The sequence below is a fragment of the Amaranthus tricolor genome, chromosome 7, assembly GCF_026212465.1.
Source record: "Amaranthus tricolor cultivar Red isolate AtriRed21 chromosome 7, ASM2621246v1, whole genome shotgun sequence".
Lineage (NCBI taxonomy): Eukaryota > Viridiplantae > Streptophyta > Magnoliopsida > Caryophyllales > Amaranthaceae > Amaranthus > Amaranthus tricolor.
The window spans coordinates 29736712-29757872 of record NC_080053.1 but is presented as its reverse complement, the minus strand read 5'-3'; the positions used below and the strand labels follow the sequence as shown (position 1 = coordinate 29757872).

General features: G+C 35.1%; 1 protein-coding gene and 2 long non-coding RNA genes across 3 annotated transcripts; 1 reads left to right on the top strand and 2 right to left on the bottom strand.

Moving 5' to 3' along the window:
• Nucleotides 1-31: 31 nt before the first annotated feature.
• On the top strand, nt 32-1534 carry LOC130818047 (uncharacterized). The gene is made up of 3 exons (XR_009043914.1): nt 32-434; nt 1062-1103; nt 1192-1534. It is a non-coding gene; the product is annotated as an uncharacterized LOC130818047 (long non-coding RNA).
• A 365-nt stretch (nt 1535-1899) lies between these two features.
• LOC130818046 (uncharacterized) lies at nt 1900-4401 on the bottom strand. The gene is made up of 2 exons (XR_009043913.1): nt 4259-4401; nt 1900-2370 (listed from the first exon to the last, which is right to left on the bottom strand). It is a non-coding gene; the product is annotated as an uncharacterized LOC130818046 (long non-coding RNA).
• Nucleotides 4402-5306: 905 nt separating this feature from the next.
• LOC130818378 (peroxisome biogenesis protein 5) lies at nt 5307-20051 on the bottom strand. Its single transcript, XM_057684540.1, has 16 exons — nt 19574-20051; nt 17815-17934; nt 17566-17722; nt 15551-15744; nt 14519-14755; nt 13829-13951; nt 12770-12937; nt 12056-12225; nt 11663-11909; nt 10187-10271; nt 9747-9856; nt 8724-8948; nt 6143-6208; nt 5842-5936; nt 5636-5763; nt 5307-5555 (listed from the first exon to the last, which is right to left on the bottom strand). Exons 1-15 carry the CDS (start codon nt 19691-19693, stop codon nt 5685-5687), a joined length of 2196 nt encoding a protein of 731 aa, XP_057540523.1. The 5' UTR covers nt 19694-20051; the 3' UTR covers nt 5307-5555; nt 5636-5684.
• Between the last annotated feature and the right edge of the window lie 1110 nt (nt 20052-21161).

The following is a 21161-nucleotide window of genomic DNA, read 5'->3' as shown; positions in this document are numbered from 1 at the left end:
GATGCATGCAATGCAGAAGTAAAAAAGATAGCAGGAAAGGAAAGTGATGAAAAATCATTCTGCCCTGAAAAGGGGGAGATGACAGGAGATGAGAATAGATTGCCGAACACACCTTTACTGGTCTCAACACTTCTAACCATCAATTGATCAGATTCCCTTTGAATGCCCTTCTCTATCGAAGTGGCATGTGGCGTGTGGCGTGTGGTGTGTTGTGTGTGGCTTCTCTCTGCATCCAACTTACATCCTTTCACCTAATCTCGAAACTTGACTTTTCCTCTATAAATACCAAGCTAGAGTGAATAACATCATCTCATCATCCAAACTCGCAAAACACGCCTCTAAAACCATAACTAGCAGCTTTTAATTTTTAATTCTCAATCAACGATGGCAGACAAGTGTGGAAACTGCGACTGTGCTGACCGCAGCCAGTGCACGTAAGTATTCTTTCATTTGATAAAGTCTATATTATTTATTTTAGTACACTATTTACATCCCATCACCCTAATGTCTTTGAGTGGATTTCACTTAAGCAATGTTAGGAGAAGGGTTTGAAGTACGCAACCTACCCTTTTAAAAACTACAAAGTTGCGTCCAGTTGAACCTAGATAGCAATCATCATCTATAATTTCACATGAACAAGAATTGTGCATAATTGAGCGAGACATTTTTTGCTATTTCCCATTATAACTTAAAATTAATGAACTATAAATCTTTGGCACCATCGAAAATTGACAGTAGTATACTCTCTTACAATGGAATTTTTCATAAGGTTGACTTGTTTCATTGTATACTATTTAAAATGATATTTTTTTCATAAAGTATAATAGTTTTCTGAATCTACTGTCAAATATGAAAACTCATCTTGTTTTTATCAAGCTGACCCCTAAGGTGTGATCATATAAAATTCTTGTTAGCTTCTTTCGATGGACTTTATAAGATAGGATTTTTTTTCATTTTATGCTCGTCGTCTAAACCAATTCTAGAACTACATATTTTAGTATTCTAAAACTTTTTCAAAGATAATTGGAACTGACACTGATTTTACATTTACTCTTCCTCAGAAAGAAAGGAAACCAATATGGAGTTGAGATCATTGAGACAGAGTAAGTTGTATGAAATATTCATATTCAACATTTAAAGACTCGGTTCTACAGAGTATTACTAAAAGAACATCTGGGTATGATTTTACAGGTATCCAGAGTTCGCGATGATGGATGGTGCAGAGAATGACTGCAAGTGCAAGTGCGGCAGCAGCTGCAGCTGTGCTGACTGCCACTGCCACTGACCACCTGGAAGTAACCTATACTCAAATGATCACCTTAGGGTTCATTTTGAGCTACATAGGAAATAGTAGTCAAATACGAAATATGTTCCTACCGAGAATAAAATGTCACACTTCATTATCTTCACCTGAGGAGTATGTTTGAAGTGTCCTATATGCGTTCTTTCTTAAATTACAGTCTTGTAATGGTTCTATGTGCCTAGTTGTAGTTATACTGCTATATCATATGGGCTTTTAGTACTATTAACATAACTTTATTTCTCTTGCTCTTTTCTTTTTGGTAACATGATTATTTTCTGCGTCTTCTGTTATATCAGAATTTAATTAGCAAGAGGTTTCTGTTTGTTATTTGTGGTAAAGCTTCAGCTATATTCCTCGTATCAGCTGAACTCAAGGCTACTAATATAATGGAAAGATTAAGACAATTGAGTGTAGTTTTCATTAATCAGCCCTCAAGACAACTGACCATCAAGCACAAGCAGCCAACATAGTAAATTCACTCAGAAGCAAAAATACAACATAAGAAAATGAGACCATTATCTGTGCACGAGTATCCCCTGCCCCTCGCAGCAAAATTGTCACGAAAAGAAATGATAGTCGGTGAATCGAGATGAATAAGAATCGGGGAAAGATAGGCATAATGTATCATAAAATATAAATCTACTTGAGTATCAGAAAATCAATGCTTCACAAATTTAACAGTATGGATAAGACATCTAATAATAACAGAAAAGCTCATCTCAAAATTGCTGTGATACTTTATGTGTTAAACATGTGTATAAATCTGAGAAAAACCTAACTATATCTGCATAACTGAAGGAGCTCAATACCTTCAGAATCTGACTCTTCATCATACGTTAAAGCCCTCTGCACGAAGACATTGGTTATGCGCTTCAATCCACTTGGCACATGCAGCTTCACCGTGCTCTACTATACATTCATCTCGCAACTTCTTAGTCTCAGGACATGCACAACAAATCTTCTTTTTCGGTTTTTGATCCTTTTCGGAGACTTTGGTCAACACTTCCTGATTCCTTGCAGCTTCAGGTACAATCCCAGATGAGATATATCCTCCCATAATTACAAACCTGTACAGACATGTATTAACTAAGAGAGCAAATATATAAATATGTAGTATAATGAAGCTGTAATAATCATCAACATTTCTCATGAGTTTGTAAGTCCATCCTCCCAGTTCCTCATATGTTCCAACAAGACTTGTGAAAAGTCACAACATAAAAAGGGAAGTGACTTCAGCACTAAAACATAACTTGTAGAAGAAAAATACAAAAGTGGAGAAAACTTGGACAAATTTCACCAACTAGAAAATCACGAGTGGGGTTTTTTTATCCAGGTTGAGAAATATATAATCAGAAGAAAAGGAGGTAAAGATAAATGAAGATAAGTGCATGAATGACAATGGTCAAAAACTTACAAAGGATTCCAAGTATTTTAAAAGGTAGATTAGATTATGCATCCTTAGAAACTAATTACGAGTAATGTTAATGCACTTAAGTACTCGGTAACTGCTCAAACCAATTTGTCGCTAGTATGTAACAGGTTTTAAACACAGTTCATAAATTGGATAGAAATTGGAAACTGCAAAGGTAAGTGGTGCAAGACAATGGATGACATGTTTATATATTCATATATTATCAATTCCTATTAAAGACGAACGCCATATGATCAAGTTTGATCAAAAAAAGGGTTGGATAAAAATCATAACCAAAAAAGCATTGGTTTCCTACTATTCCCCAACTTAAGCATATGCATTAGTAGCTTCATTCCATGTATGGAAGAGCTTGCTCTTTTTGGTGTTCTATCTATTAGTCTTACATAACTCTCCTTTTTCTCAAAAATTCTAATGGACATATCAGGAGCCTTCTAAGAACTTTGGTTATTCATGATCATGACCAACTATCTAGACTATCACCTTATTAGCCTCAATCTCCAAATCAACATGTTCAATATGAAAGGATCCAAATAAGCTCTTCCCTAAATAAACAAAAGCTGAGAAAAATGATGTGGAAAGGACAAAATTTTCATCTTGAATAGCATATCTATCAACTCACTGAATAGCTATGTCGTTCATCACCATAAGAAGATCTCTGATATCATTTCAAGGATTTGACTCTGACTACAAAAATTAGAAAAATTAGTGTGTGGTTTTTTTTCATAATATATCAAGCCCTCTTTCTTGGAAAAATTCATGGTTTTGTGCTATAAAACACATCTCAAGTTTTGTAGCGAGTTGTATAGGCCGGTCATCTCATAGTCTAAAACCAAACCCTGGACTAAAATTTATGCTAACAAGACACGCTAGTCCATTAGAGGATGTGTTTTCCTTATACTTAACAATAATCCATTACCCCCAATGGATTTCGCCTAGACTTCCACCTAAGCAAAGTTAAGGGGTTTTGAGGGCTCGAATGTGAGCAACCTTACTTTTATAATAACAAAGAGTTGTTTCCAATTGAAACCTTGACACCAAAAATCATATAACTTCACATAAATGAGAAGTTTACATAACTTAATGAGCCATCTTACTCCAATCCATCAGAATTCCAAATCAAAAAACTAAATCTTTGACTTCATCGACAATGAACAAAATTTCCCTAATCTAAGAGCTCAAGAATGGTGATTCCATGAACTTATAAAATGTTCAATGATCAAGTATCAATTAACAATTCAAATTACAACCAATTCCTAAGTTTTTGTTTCTTATCGCATCTTTCAAGGTAAAGGAATCATTTTTTCTAAATAACCCAATTAATAGATAGGAAAATCAAACATTTAATCGGACAATTAAACAAACAGCTCGCCAACACAGAAATGACTAAACTAAACACAAAACACGAATTATTCAACCAAAAAACCAAATAATTGTATTGACAAAGAATATGACTTAAAATTAAACAAAAAAATCCCTAGTTACAATATACTTCTTACATATGAAGTTAAAAAAGCAAAACTCACCTTCAAACAATCTGAAGAAGGAATACAGAAAATAGGGCTTTGAACTTGGACGTTTACTTTGGAGGGGAATAATACACCGAAGTTCGAATTTTCTTTTTATATATAATTTTTTTTTGGAATTATGGTCGACAAAAAAAAAAAGACCTACGTTAAATTCGAATTCAATATATATTACATGGAAAATGGAACCTTCCCTTTTAAGTTTTAACCTACACAAAACTCCACTTTGAATTTTTAATAATGACTAAAAATACATTAGATATTTTTCTCTTTTATTTTTTAAGTGTAATTTGAAATTAGTAAATATTTAAAATAATAATATGAGGTGCTTAAATTTTAAAAATTAAGGATTTACAATGCGTACATCTGTGTATTACAATTGATTTTACTTTGATAAGGTATACATTAAGGAAAACAACTTGGTTGGATTTTGAAATAACAAAGTTTTTATCTACTTAAGCACTATAATTTCTTAATCTATAAAATTTTGTTAACTTTGTTAATATGAATTCTCTGAATCATAAAAGTTTTATTGATTTTTCTAACAGTCAATTTTATTGATAAATCGTTTTTTATTAGTATTATTGACACTTATACTAGTGACAATTTTCGTAAATTAACCGAGTATTATTATACTTACATGTTGCTTAGTGACATAAAATATTTGTATCGATTTTTACCTTAAGCTTTCATATGGTTTCAAAAATTAAAAGTATCGAGTTAAGATAAGCATTTTAAAGAGAAGAAATTAACATAAATAATTAAAAACAATCACTAGTTTGCTCAAGGTTTTATATACAATTATATTGTCACTAAAAAATAATTACTTGAAGTAGTCATCCCTTATATTCATAAAAATTCTTATATGAAAGTCTCACCGTAAAATACGCCTCATATATAGATTAAGTAGCTCAGTAATACAAATTATTAACCTATATACTTCTTATTTTGTCTTACCAAAAAACGGTTTCCAACAAAAGTAGTTCATTCATCAAAAAATGATGATGGGCTTGATCGTTTCATATGGATTGGGCTCAACAAGATTGAATTTTTCAAGTAAAATATAAGTACTTAAATTGCATGTTTTTAGAAACTTCAGATATACAGCTTTATTTATGTGAAGCATATCAACATTTGATTTACATTTTACAAACATAAACTCAACTTTATAGATGCTGAAAATGCTAATAATCTTCTCCAAAGATAATTGCACTATTGGCTACATCATTTGAGCTTAGTCTTTAAAGCTTTGCCAGCAGCTGATTGTATTCTCATCAAAATGCTGATAAGGAACAGCCTGCATACATTCAAACCTCGCTTCAGAAATCAAGCAAAAACGAGAGGATTTCGAAACAATATAGGGGGAGCATCTCATACCTCGTGGGGTAAAAATGAGCAGATTACGAAACTATACAAGGGGAGCATCTCAAAGTGGAAACTCTTTTTGAAGGACATCGAGATTACGAGAATCACAAGCTTCCAACATGTCGTCCCTTGAAGCACAACTACAATACACAAAATGTTATGTGAGCATTGATAAAGTCCCAATAAGTAGATAAAATATCGTCTACAATTCAGGATACCTCAAAGAAATCCTCAAATACTGCCATGCATTATCTGCTTTTGGATTCATTGCAAGTGCACGAACGTAATAGCGGATTGATTCCTCGTACATGCCCTGCCAATATTAATTTAAACATTAGCCTAAGACATACGAGATATATCCCGTGTAAGTTGTGCACAACATGTGCCAAAACCGGGTGATTATGTATCAGAAAAGGAAGGTTCCGTGCAGTTGGATGTAAAAGAATGGAAGTGGCATGAAAAAAGAAAGTTTCTATATTATGTAGAAAAAGCTGGTGATTAAGAATAGTAAAGCAAAACCTGGTTGGCATAGCTGATACCCATGTTTGCCCACGCACGAACATAGTTAGGCTTTAAATCCAGGGCCTGATAGAAAACCAACAAATTTAAACATTAGTCAAAAAGAAAAGAATATATACTCTTCATTACCAATCATCCACATGTATAAACAGAGCAAAATTTTGGGATTGCCCCTCGGAAACATAGATTAGAAACCGTCAGACATAAATCCAAAAAATAACACTTTGCAGCTCATTTATATGCGATTTTGGAAAGGAAAGGCTAGAAATAGAAGAGTATTTCAGTCTTTCAAGTGCTGGAATCAGTAAGATATACTCCCTCTGTCTCACGAAATTTGCCCTATTTTTCATTTTAGTTTGTCCCACTAAATTTGCCCCATTTCAATTTTTAACGATGACCCACAATCTCTTCAATTTTCATCCACATATTTAACTTACAATTTCATCTCAGCCACACATTTCTCCCACTTCCCCATAAAATAATACCTTTTTACCACCTTTTACCAATTACCTTGGTTTGCTCACCAAATGTACATGGAGTAAATTTGGTGAAACAGAGGGAGTAAGTGATCAAATGCCGCACACGAAAGAAAATTCCAACAATCAAGGCTAATCAAAAACTATGGGGCATTTGATAAAGAGCTTATTTGGTAGATATTCGGTGAAAAAGAGCTGATTTGTGGTATATTGAAGGTTTTAGTAAAATCAGCTATTTGTAGTGTTTGGGGTATACTGGACGTTTGGCTTAAAACATGAAATGAACTCACTATGATATCCTCTTAACCCAAAAAATCCCCTCAAGTCCCTCAAATGCTTCTGTTGAAGCCAGTTTAAAATGGTTGAAAATCTTTTCCTGGTCCATTGCCACCCCCAATTTGAAATAGTATGTCCCCAAAAACAACACCTCAAATTTTTCCAAGTCACTTTTTCTTTGCATTGGCATACAATTCACTTTCCCTTGATGTTTGCAGGATGATGGTCAAATGTCATTTATACTCTTCCTAAGTGACTGTAAATCAAGATATGATCAAGAAAGCAAGAACATATTTAAGAAGGTACAACAACAATGCCAAAGCCTTAATCCCAATACCAAGCATGAAAAAACTCTATCATCAGGGATTTGAAGGTTTTTAGGTGGGTTTGTAAAAGGTGCAGAATTTGAGATTCCTGGATCGCTGAGCAATAAAGGTGATGAAGGGATTTGAAGTTCCTCATGAATATACTGGATCTCTGAACGGACACTCTTGCTACATCACCTGAAAGCTCTCAAATTTACCCAATAAATATATACTCAAAGAGCCATGGTTTGCTTCGAGCAAAAGCAATATCATAACACAAAAAGAACAAGTTTAGTTTAGAAATTGGACGAGTACTTGGGTTATATGCATAAGTCCTTCCTTTCGCACCTACAGAACTATCCCTTTATTTACACGGCTACAATATGATCCCACAATATCATTTATAGCATCTTTTTATTAGAGCCAACCACATTAAATCTATGATTCACAGCTTAGTCAATATCTCCATTGAAAAACTCATCAAGAAGTTCCTCTACTTATCCTTATTTTGTGTTCATCTTATGCTAGGACTCTATGATCCTTACCATTGATACATTTAACCACATCTTTTCATACACCTTTGACCTCGCTTCTTCCTTTGCTTAACTTTACCCTCTTCGTATGACAATACTTCTGTAATCCCGACACTTCCTTAGGGTTCTGTAATGTGATGGATTATTGTGCACAAAAATGTACCATTGGATTCCCCCACTAGATTCCTTATCCACAAGAATTTTCTTCATTTTCATCAAAGTTAAACATGGATCGGTTAAGATTTCCAAAGTCTTTCCCTCAACTACAGCTTTAATTTATTTATCCTTAAGTTTCCACCGTCTATTTTGTATTTTCCATTTAGCATCGTACTTTTCTTATATTTACTTGGATCCTATAGTTGAGACTTAAGAGGTAGGATTCTATGTTGTGTTACTAAATTTGTCCCCATGCATTACCTTACATCAAGGCAACCACCCCTACCTGCTCTCCATATTCCATAATACAGTTATTATTCTCTACTATGTTATAAACTAGTAGTTAATAATAGTTTATACTCCATATTTATTCTTTTCCCTACGTAAATACCAAAACTTGTTTAATGGACGTTGCTTAAGCCTTTCCTCCTACCTATCTAGATTCTTGTAGAAACAAAACGCTGATCATCCAATAATTCATTACGTCTTGAATCTCATTTAACAACATATATGAGAGCATCACTTATGGACAACAACCTAGCAATCATTGCATACTTAGACTATACATTACTAAACAAGATTATACCAAGATAACAATTAGTAACAGGGAAAATAATATATGATTAACGATCCTGGGAGATGCCTAAATTTACTTAAATTCAATAACCAAGAGCACATACAAGGTACGACGATGTGTTGCAGCATAGATCTAGAAACTATGTGGTTGACTTAACTTTTATGAACAACATAAACTCCACTTAAATGTGATATTTAGGATACAGGCTCATAAAATTTTAAAAGCATAAAAGGTGTCATGAATTGCAAAAGAAGTTACCTGTTGATAAGCTTCTATGGCTTCGGCACTCTGAACACTATTAGCCTGTGTGGCACCAAGTTTATTCCAGAGAGAGTAATCTTGAGGTTTTAGTTTTAAAGCCGTCTTAAATGAATCAATAGCTTTGTCATATTCCCTAGATAAGTTATAAAGGACTCCCAATACTATATGGACATCAGCATCCTGGGGCGACATTTGAGCAGCCTCATTAAATATCCTTGCCACCTGCATGCCATGCGTTTTTAGGTCATAAAGAGTGAATGCAAAAGATTATATTGAAAAAATACAAACTGTTCATGATATCAGGGTGAGAAAATCATGGCAATCGTCTAAAGAAGAATCCATAACCCTCCCATCTTCCCCACCCTTCAGCAGGGAAAGAGGGTAAAACATTAGAGCTACAATAAGAAATGATACTTGCATTTATTATCTACAGCAACTCAACAAGAGTTTTTTATACCACATCTAAGGCCATTACAAAAATACATTTTGTATCCTCATCATTTATAAAAATAAGACCATATCGTATCAAATCGGTTGCGTTGTAAACGTTCTTAAAAAGACGGAACCGATAATCCTGTGTTGTTAAGGTGCGGAAAAACCGTGTTTTGGCAGGTAACAAGGGGCATCTCATGCTTTCAGCCGATATTTAGATGTTACAATAACCGCATCAAACGCTCCATTACCACGATCGTGATCAAAGGCAAATCACACTTGGGTACACATCATGTTTGAATTTTCTCAATATCCTTTCTCGATACCTAAAATCTACTACAAATGCAACAAACATGAGACTACATACCCCTATCACACTCACATTAGCCATTATTAACATTAAATTAACGAGACCTTTCAGGGAATTTTAATATGTTCATGAGGTATCGAAACTGGAAATACTTCAAAAATATGTGTTGAGCCTTTTACAAATCATCATAAACTTCAAATTTTGGTCCAAACACAGAATAACAGAATCACGGAACTCATTAAGCAATAGATGTGAAGTTTCAAAGTGATGACACGTACATCAGCATAATAAAGCGAATCTGGCATCTCTCCAGGTGAAAGTGTCCCATACTTAGGGTGGTGACGAAGCCACTGGTACAGATACTTCAGTGCAGCAGATTGCTCCAATTCTGTAATAACACATACACCTTCTATTACATAACATCTCAAAACCTTTAAAACAGTTTCACTACTGATGAGCGTTACAATAATAAGATTATAACAATTGATATGCAGACACATTCATAGACTACAAGCCTGACGTTGAACAAATTTCCAGAGTATGAAGATGTTACCACTTACCATTTCAAAGAAATGAAGCACTCAATAAGTTTCTAATATTTCCAAATTACAAAACCAACAACAAACAAACTTTGACCAGGCAAGCAAGTCCAGAGATGCTATATTTACCAAAAGCACAGTAAAATATAGATTGAAGAAAAAGAGAAGGATCATATTACCATTTGTATGACTCACACCAAGAGCAAGAAGCACCTCTAGGTTTGTGGGGTCAACATCTTGAGCCTTCATCATTGATGCAATAGCCTGCAACCTCATAAATGACTATGATAAGAAGCTTCAACAGACCAAGTAATTGCTCCAACAAAGCAAGACCATCCAGCAATTACAAGATTTAAAAGGTTGCCAAAGCAATGTCACTACCATTTGCGGCTCAAACTATAGCCTTACAAGTTCCAATGGAAAAAGGAGTAAGGTATCATATTCTCATGGCTATTTAACACCCTGGCAGTTTGTTTAAAGCTTTTCATAGTACAATGAACAATGACGAGCCAACAAGCAGTAGAACAATGATGGCAAAATAATAGATCTTCTACCCACATAAGGAAAGGGCATATCCAAATAAGCTCAGACCTACCACTAAGGCTGTTACAGAAAGAAATTGAGGAAGGAATGGAAAGAAATAAAATCTCTTTCCCTTTACGTGTTTGGTTGGGATGGGGGAATGTTCTCCTTTGTTTACATCCATGCACCCACGTTCTCTCTGTTACACCAAGATTTCCCAACAACTATCAGTCTCAACTCAATCACATACAAGCTCATTTATGCCTAGAGCTCAACCTTTGGTTTTCTGAAAAACAAGACATGAACACCAAAAGAAAATATTTTGGGACATTATTCCGAGGAAAACAGCAGCAAGTTTCTAGTAAGTTAATTTATATGTAAATCTATTATTTTATATTTATTTACTCATCTTTATTAGTGGTGGGTTGTAGGATGGCTCCCCCTAAGGTGAAGGCTGGTGGAGTGGAGGGAGTAATGTTGCTGTTCAAAGTCTTGTAGAGGTAAGAATTGGCTGATGAAGGACATGGCTGTTGTGGCCTGCATGCAAGTAAAGGAAATTAAGGAAAGTAATGGCCAGAGGCGAGGAGGTATGGGCTTCGAGATGAGGAAATAAGATCCCTGGAGACAGAGTTCTGTGTGGTGGTGGTTATACTGCCTCTGAGGGGCAAGTTAAAAATGGAATGAAGCTTAGGTCATTGTTGAGGGTTGTGATCTTTCACACCCTCATGGTGGAAAAATAGGGGTTCGACAGTTTACCTAGTACAACGATAGATCTAGGGCTTGATATTGATGGTAACTGAAAATGAGAAGGTGATTATCAGGGATTGAAGAGGAGGATGTCAGGTCGCATTGCTGGAATAGGGGAGAAAACCTAAGATGGACAAGGTTACAAAACCTAAAAAGAGAAAATTCAAAACACTATGAGGTTAGGGGATTAGGATGTCACATTTCAAAATAAAAACAATCAAGAAATATAGGTGAAGGATAACAAAAGAGGGAAAGAAAAAAAAACACCTGTAAAGGTAAATGGGAATTATAATAACCTATACACATTCTGAATACCCCAAACAAAACAGCCATAGAAAGTGATGAAGCAATGAGCCATCAAAATAACATATTGAGCAAGTGCTGACCTGCTGATCATCATCATTTTCAGCATGAGCTATTCCTAGCAACCTCCAACCTTCAGCATTATCAGGATTCTTCAAGACTTCAGCCTCCAAAGCAAGGACTGCTTCACTCAAAAGCCCTTTCCTGAACAGATCCTGCCCTTCTTTTAGAGGATCAGGATGACCAACATAGGGATTCATGTCAGAGAACACATAGATGCCCTTCGAGGAATCTGAATTAAGATTGGCAGCAGATTGCTCATTGAGATACCTACATTTCAAAATAAAAAAAAATAAGGTTTTGTCCTAACATGCATGATTCTCTGCAAGCTAAAAGTTATTCACTTAAATTTTTTTATTGATAAATTCAGAAAAATTTTCTGACCAAGTTGATTTTTCTCATATGGATAAACTTACTCATCATAAGCACTAGCCCAGCTATCTTTTTCAGCTTGTTGCTCAAATTCTCCAGCCCAATCTTGAACATTTAATTTGGAGAACTCATCGACCCATTTCTCTTCAGGTAACAATTCCTGGTTGCTTCCACTAGCAAATTCATTAACCCATTTACCACCATCACGAGAGACCTGAAAACATAATTATAAAAGACAACAAAAGTCAAAAAACCAACCACTCCAATCAGAAAACCCAAGTTGCAGTTGCAGATATTGAAATGATCCCGGAATCAAGATATAAAGATGTAATCATTATTATTTCCAAAATGATGAATGTAAAATTTCCAAGGGTATAAATATGTTGAGAATAAGTTCAAGCTTCTTAGTGAAATGTTTGATTAAAACAAAAAAGTTTTTTCGATGGAGACCATAAGCCACTTTCTTACATTGGAAACTAATAAGTAACAAAATGACTGGAAAACAAGAGGTTGTTGCGCCAACAAGATGTTCCATCTGAAAGCAGAAGGAAGGTAATTTAAAAAAGAATAATATTCAAATCTTCAATGCCCAGGTCGCCAACTACTGAGGTGTCCCCCCTTTTTCCCACCACATTCTTATTGGCATCTTTAAAGAAATTAACATATACATGCAGACAGGACATAGAATGGTTATGCAAACTCATATTTTCCAAAAATTCATTGCATTGCTAGTAAAATTTCAGAAGCGGTAGACTTGCCGCTTCATGAGAAAACTGGTCTGCCCAAGAAAGACCCCCATCATGCTGGTTTTGGAATTCTGCTGCCCAATCCCCTGACATAGCTGCTGAATTCTCTTTGACTTGATTTCCTTCAACAAAAAGTTCACCACGACTCATCTTTGACACAAATTGGAGGAATCTCGAGTTCTGCAAGTTGCAGTGAGCACAAGAGTATAGCAATGAATCAATTATCAACAAGAAAAAAACAGTAAATAATTATATACTCAAGTAAGAAATGGATGTCCATCAAAATCACAACCTCTAAAATTCAAAACCATAGTTTCCAATTAAAAAATTCTATAGTTGACTCTTTTATACAATAAATCCAAATACAACCCCTCGAGGAGCATAAAATTAGCAACCACTCAATGCATGTGTTGGACTATTTTTCAAAGTTGTGGCTGATTTACCTGAAGAGGAAGAAAATCATTCTAAAACCAAGTTCCAATAAAAATTTCTTCACAGGAGAAAGTACCGATAGGGTTTCTTTCTGCTCATGTTCAAGAAGATTAATAAAAATGTCACCAACATCAAGATGTACTACATGAAAGCGGGCTGAATAGAAAATTATTGAGATGAAGAGATATCAAATCATTCAAACAACAACAAAATACTATCTAGACAAGGCATCCTCTTCAAACTCCCTTGTGTGTTAAAGGGTGTGAGTAAGTGACTATGTGTCATCAAATCTATAAAATGTCACCCCCAATTTTCCCAGCTCTATCAAGCAAAAAAGAAAGGTAAAGAGGGGGGGGGGGGGGGGGGGGGGTGATCGGAAGGAGACATAGCAGATGTCCCCATCACCCACATTTGTTACAAACCACCCACTTTCAAAATACCATCCTCTATCCTTTATATTTTAAAAATCGACTTGTCATTTATTGTAATTAAGTCATCCAAGCGGCTTGGACTGCAACATCTATGCTTAATTTTATATTCCCTAATATCTACCTTGTACACTCTATCTCACGAAATTTCTTGTCCAACCAAACTATACTCATGCTATGTAATAATGCAACCCAAAGAGAGTATACAAACCTGAAACTTGGGGTCATTGTTTTGGGCTAATGTGTGCGCAAGCATACGGGTTTGCTCCATTGCAGCAAATTGTGACATATGTGGACTTGGTGATTGAGTAAGAGATGCAGCTTGAGCTTGTTCCTATAAAAAGCCAGAAAGGCGTCAATTTAGAGAATAAAGTGAGCAAATCAGCATAAATAACAATTTCACCTCATTAAAAAATAGCGAAAAAAGATGAAATTCCATGCGGGCTTTGGGGGGGTCAACCTTACCCTTGCAATTACAAAGAGGTTGTTTGGTATTGACTCTTGATAGCAAATATCATTAGCCACTTCACATGAATAAGCGATACACTTCACATGAATAAGCGATACACTTCACATAAATAAGAGATACACATGATGTAATGAGCAATTTTATTGTAATTCATTATAATTTGAAACCAAAGAACTATAAACCTTTAGCGTTATTGAGAAAGGACACATATAATATCTTAAGATCTTCAAAATATTGGCAATATCAAATAGATGAGAAATGAAACAAGATAGCAAGCAAGTGACGCAATAGGGATCTGAAACAAATATGAGAATCCAACACATACAACATCAACACCCAATCACAAATCCTACTTGAGCTCCTAATACTTCTGAAAGCAAAAGAAAAAAAAAAAAAAGAATGCCATTTCAGGCTGCGCTTCTTTGTTCTTACATGTTCAAACTCTGAGGCCCAACCATTACGACCATGTTCCTGCTCAAAAGAATTGACCCAACCATTAATGGGAAAAGGTTCTGGCTGTTGAGGTCGAAACTCTGTGACCCACCTATCGGCAACAGCAGCCTGTATACTTTGTGATTCATTCCAGTATTCTTCCAGCTCTCTACCAGGAAGAGGCCCCTTTATCTGAACATCGTTGTCAATGTCCAGAGAATGCAGTAATGCATCCACCTGAAGAAAAAAAATTAGTAATTCCTCGACCTCCATAACAAATCAAACAGAAAAAATAAGCAGCTGCAAGCAAATCAAAATAACCCATAAACTGAAAACAGCTTCGCAAGGCCAGATTCTTTCTGTACATAAAAGACATCTGCAATTAATAGTATATACCTATAAGAAGACAAAAATAACTCTCTTTCCAATCTGCAAGGACCAAACACCACACCCCCCCCCCCCCTATCTTTAGTTTTCCTCCAACTTGTAACTGTGTTTGGTAAATGATGCATATGAGTGAGACTTATATATCGCTTCACACTCAAGAGCACATGTATATACTGGAACTCCAACATGGGTCAGGACATTATAATACATAAACTTTTGAAATACTGAAATGGTTAACACCTAAATACTTGTAAAATCCCAGTAGCCAAGTCTTAATAAAATATTGCATACATGAGGAATATCTTTGAGGTCATTTTTGTGTTATCTACTTATCTATCTCACACACACACTATCTACCTCTCCCCCTTTCTAATTTCTTGATGAATGCCTTCCGTTCAGTTGCAACCAATGTCCTTGCCCAACCAATTGAGGCGTTAGATGTAACCTTACCCTTCTAATAAGAAAGGTCATTTCCACTTGACCCTTGACTGTAATGAGTAACTTCACATAAATAAGAACCAAAAGTGATTTATTAAGTCATTTTACTATTATCCATCATAATCTAAATCCAAATAATTACAAATCTTTGATTCCATTGAACAATATTTGTAAGCTCATGATTATGAAAAATTAAACATGACAAACCTGTGCATTAATGAAATCTTCACTCTTGTCAGAAAAAAAATGTCGAGCCATAATGCTGCTACGGTTACGGATACATTGTTTTTCACCTTTGCTCAATCCCAACATAGGTAGTGGCGCAGGACGAAATGGTACACCAAAACGGCTACTATCAACAAAGGAGTGCAGAAAACCTGACAATATTTGTTGTGGTGGCCCTGCATATAGTACAATCAGCAGTCAGGAGATAGGTACATTTAGGGATATGCGTACACATACCAACTAACCATGCTCTAAAGGTAAATGGAGCATTTAGCATGGCAACAACGAGCTTTCATCTTCTGAGAAGATCGGTCCAGAAGGTGAAGATGATATCATGAGAAATATTCCAAAGATACTTCCAAGACTAATTCTCATCCTAAAGCATTTTCTTTTGAATAACACCATCAAAGAAAATAACGCAAGGAGGTATGTTCTTAAGAAATCAAATCCTATTCTAGCTAGTCATGCATCATATGTCAAGCAAAAAAAGAGTAAGTAGATCACTTTCACACTCCTCTTCCCTTGAAATCATCGCTTTGCCACTTAATTAATACTCTCACTATTTAAGAGCAAGTATCCCCTTTTTTTAGAAATATTACTACATGTATCACATTTCCATTTTAGAACACTATTTGTAGTTCATATTGGTTTGAGCCCAACAAGATTTTCCAACTTTAACTTCTGACCACCAAGGCACCAACTTATAATTTCTTTAAATTTGTGCACTTCTAATTTATGTTGCAGATGATGTTTACCACAAGGCTCAACCAGAAACAACCTTTTTATTATCACTAATATGTGTATAACAAGGGCAAGAATATGTACATCCGACCCTCCAAACCCCATTTTAGGTGGGAGCCGCTTAATGGCATTGAGGCAATAAAATATTGATGAAAAGTTGTTGTGCAAAAGTAAATGGAACACTCCTATTTCCCAACTTTTGACCTCTCCTACTCTTCCTTTCTAATGGTGTTTGCTCAAGTGCCCATATTTGCAATGTCCAAATGCACCCTCTAGAGTAGGATTTGGATCCTATGCACGTTTCATATGTCATTAGACACAGCTATGGCGAGCTCTTAAGACATTTGCGGGTAACAGATACGTTAAATATCAAACTGCCAAAGACAGTGGATGAAACAGCGGTGACATAAGAGGAAAATAAACTATCATCAAGCAAGTGTTTCAAGCACCGTTCACCTTTCCAAAAAGACTGAGAAATAGATTAAGCCATGATTGTAGGATTCGATGCCTTTAAATGGGAACAATCACATCGATATAATGCAATCAAAGTGCGACTTAAAAAGGGAAATATCAAATAAGCTTAATATAGAGAGCATAGAAAAAAAAATGTAGGTAGCTGAGATGTGTATGTTTAGGCATGGACATGCGCTAAGAGATAAAATTTGACATGAAGATATACCAAAAAAAAAACCTACTTGTCTACCGTCCAGCAATAAAATTGTAGTTGAAGGCAAATTGATTTCAATGGTTCAAACATATGGGAATATGGGATAAGCTAATTGCGACTGGGGAAAGCCAAAGTGACTTGGATAGCAAAGTTAAAATAACAATATAGTACAATGGCATCAAGTATGTTGTGCCATATGACATTAAAAGTGAACAAATGAAAAAAGATGAATTGCTAGACAATCTCTTATGTCAATTTGTTTCAATAACAAACATTAATATGAGAAATTTCATAGCTATTAATAACTAGTAACTAATAATTGAGATTCACTAATACTATTTTTCAAGAGGTATCCTAATGATTTCAGAAACTTCACAAGGTACCCTTACTGTTTCAAAAATGCACAAGGTATCCTTAAGATCTGGAAGTTAAATAATCGGAAAGGTGATGCGGAACAGCTGCAAGCAATTAAAACAGATATGTATTAACTTAATTAAGAGTAAGACCTAGACTTCTTGTTATGATGTCATAAAAGGGTCAGCAGCCCTAAAACAACTACAAACAATAATTGTAAGCCCTTCATCATTACCATCAGTAGAAGGTTGAGCATCAATCGCAGATCTTCCATTGAAAACTTGTCGTGACTCAGCAAAATTTGGATCCCTCTGAGGAAACTGTATATCGTCCCAAGCTTCAGTCAAGCCACCATGACTAGCAGCACGATAGTTTTGAAGAAATCCGGTGTCCTAATAAAATTTACTTTATCTATTAGAGGCCATATACAGTAGCATCATGTACCGTGATAATACACAATGGCAAGTTATATAGAGTGAAAAACCTGGCCATTAGATAATTGATTATATTCTGACTCCAACCCAGGAAGAGTAGTATCAGAATTCGAGTACAATTGGCCACTGGCACCAGAGGAAGTTGCTGTTGGAATCTCCTTCAACCTATCCTGTTGAAAGTTAATGATAATAAGAGAAATACCATGAGCGTTACTTTCTCACGGGAAAGCAATTCAAAAGCCAGAATTGTGCATAATGCTATTAACAGCAGCAATGAAATGACATACGACAAGAGTTCCCTGCATAAATGCTCCAAACCATGTATTCCCAATCATAAAACAAACTCAATACATCCATTTCCTACTTAGATATATGGAGACCCAATGAACCCCCAAGTCAAAAGCTTTGGAACATAGAAGGGTCGCTATGCTGGTTTACATTCAACATAATTTATCATTATAACTAGGAAAGTATAAAGGGCTATAATGAATCTCTTACCTCAAAAGTCAAGACACAACATGCTATTATTTTCCACCATTAATTGACATCATCCTATTGAAAGCTATAGTTTACTCTGATAAATACAATAACCCTAAAGGTGTCCTTAATCGTTTGGTTCAACATAGGAAATTACACTTCCTATGAATGTAATTCCCACCTCGTGTAAAATGATTTGCTATACTAATCATACAGTGATCTGAAATTCCACTAACCAAAAGAGGGTAATAAGCAATTTGCCTTATTACTTCTATTAGCTTCACAAAAAGTGCAATACTTGCGTTCATGCCACCCAAATAACTTCATAGATCTTTACTTCCTGAGAAACTAAAAGCCAACCAAAAAACGGTAAGATATTTCAAATGCAACACTAAACATCAATGAACAAGCCTGTGTAGATTATTAGCATCTCCTAAAAGTTCTTATCTTGTTTGCTTCTTCATAACACAAGTGCATTTTGGTCTAAGTAATTCCCTAATGAAACCAGACCTGGGTACCTTCATAGGTCTTCAACATCGCTAATTTAAGATGTTCTAAACATGTACGGCTGATTATAATGTAGTTTTCAATTCATTGAAGCAACCTTGAAATGAGGTTTCATCCAAGTGATATTAGAATAAATACTAAGGGAATAATCTCAAAACATTGTGTAGCTAACACTTTTATATCTTGTCCAATATAAGTGACGGGTAGACATCTAACATCCTTAATGATCATGTACAGAACGCATCGACTTCAAACAGGTTTTCCTACTAAACACAATCAACTTCATCCCAGAAAGAGATATTCCTCAAATCCTTGAGTTGCAAATCTTCACTACAGAACCCTTGCAACTAAAAGCACCGAGTTTTAATCATCCTCCCATCAATTCTACTTCTATCTTTGCACACAAATTTATCCCCCCCGACTCATCTCCAACACAATATATTCATAATCTTTTTTAGAGTAGGGGAATCTAGGCCCGAGCCTACCTAGGCCACGACCTAGGACATAAGAATCTTCTTAATATTGAATTGGCTCGGTAGGGAGTATTCAGCCTACCCTAAAGTCCTATACTAGTATACCAAATTCGCTACTGTTTTAGAGGGGTAAAGTTTTATAATTGATACAATCACCACCAATTTTGAATGCCTTGTAACCCACTATAAGCACATAATTACAACCCGGTCTATGTACATAAAACTTCAAAGAGTGAACCCAACTCTTGAAATCAAGAACTTCTATAATTTTTACAATTGATCTAACATATAAGAATTAACAGTATAGTGAACTACAACATCACAAAAAGGTATCAAAAATTCAATCAAAAACCTGGGTTTTGGAGGAAGAACCAATAAGGGCATTAGCAAGAGAACCAAGTGGATTGGAAGATGAAGAGGAGCCAGGAACTGTGCAAGAATCACCTCCAGTAACCAAATCCCGAAACGCCATGATAGATCCAACAGTTTAGCTCCAAATAACAAACAGAATACGACCCCGAACCCGTTTCGGCAACCTTGTCGGATTCCCCTTCACCGCTCGTTACTGTTCTCTATCGGCCACTTCTTTCTCTAATTGATTGATGTCGTTATTTCATTCGGGTCAGACCTTTGGTCTCCTTTACTGGTTTTTTTGTCTTACTAAAAGAATGATTGGTATCAATGGTGGAAATAGGATAAAATCAAAACAATTACAAGAAAGAATATGATAACAATTAAAATTACAAGTTCTTTTTTTAATGGGAAATGTAGCAATTTTTATTTTCTTTTTGCAATATTTTTTAATGAAAATACTCTTGCTTTGATTTTCAAAAAAAAATATTCTTGCTTTTTTTTAATTTACATTTACATATATTTATTTATTTTTAAATTTTTTATATTATTATATAAAAATTTAAGGAAAAATTACCTATAATAATCCAATTTTCTTTTTTTCCACGATAATTTCAACTATTAATTAACAATAAATAATCACAAAACTTTTAACTCACCTAACCAAAAATAATTCACCTCCACCCCCTTCCCCTTTCCCACTGAAAATGTTAGACCTCCAATACTCCATCACAGACATTCATTCCTCCCTCCCTTATCCCCACACCCCTATCATCACACACCCCCTCCCCTTCCCTCATCCTGATGACCACTTATATCGTACTGAAACTCCTTCATAAAACAGAAAAACAGAGGATGCTGATGGGCTGAAGGTGACGTAGCTTCGTGGTTAGGTTAGCATTACAAATAGTGGTGGACATTGGTGGGAGAGGAGGTTGAGGTTATGGGCACTAGGTTGTGAGGGCCAGGCAATGGTGGGGGTTTGGGAGAGTGTCAGCTTAAGGTCATCATGGTGGAAGTCTGGAAGAGCAATCTCGCCTGATAATTCATGATTAATCGATAAATTGAATTATTATTGGAAATGCAAGAAAAAATTGGATAAATTTTCCAAAATTTAATGTAATCATCACTTTATTAATCTTTGTGTTATTTGAAGATTGTGCGATTTTATAGGAATAAAGCAGGTACTACTTTATGGCTTTGTATAGATCGGGTTTTAATTTTCGATTTTTAGCTTATTGGTTAGTCAAATATAAAAAATATTGAATTTCAAAATTGGATATAAGTCAAATGAATAACTGATTTTAAAGCCATGATGAAAAGGTTGTTTTTAATAGTTTTTTTAATTGATTGTTTATTTATTGATTTTTTTTATCTTACTAAAGGCGAACAGTTAATCTTTAATTTTACCAAACATTTCTATTAAGAGTTAGCTTAGATAGTTTGGTTTAAAAGCCAAAAATGATAATAATTTTCCATGAGACCCTCTTTATTTGTTGATATAACAAAATTTTGTATTAGTTGTTTACTTTTAGTTTATCATAATATTCAACTTAATGATAAATTGAAAGAAAGAGCGACAACAAATA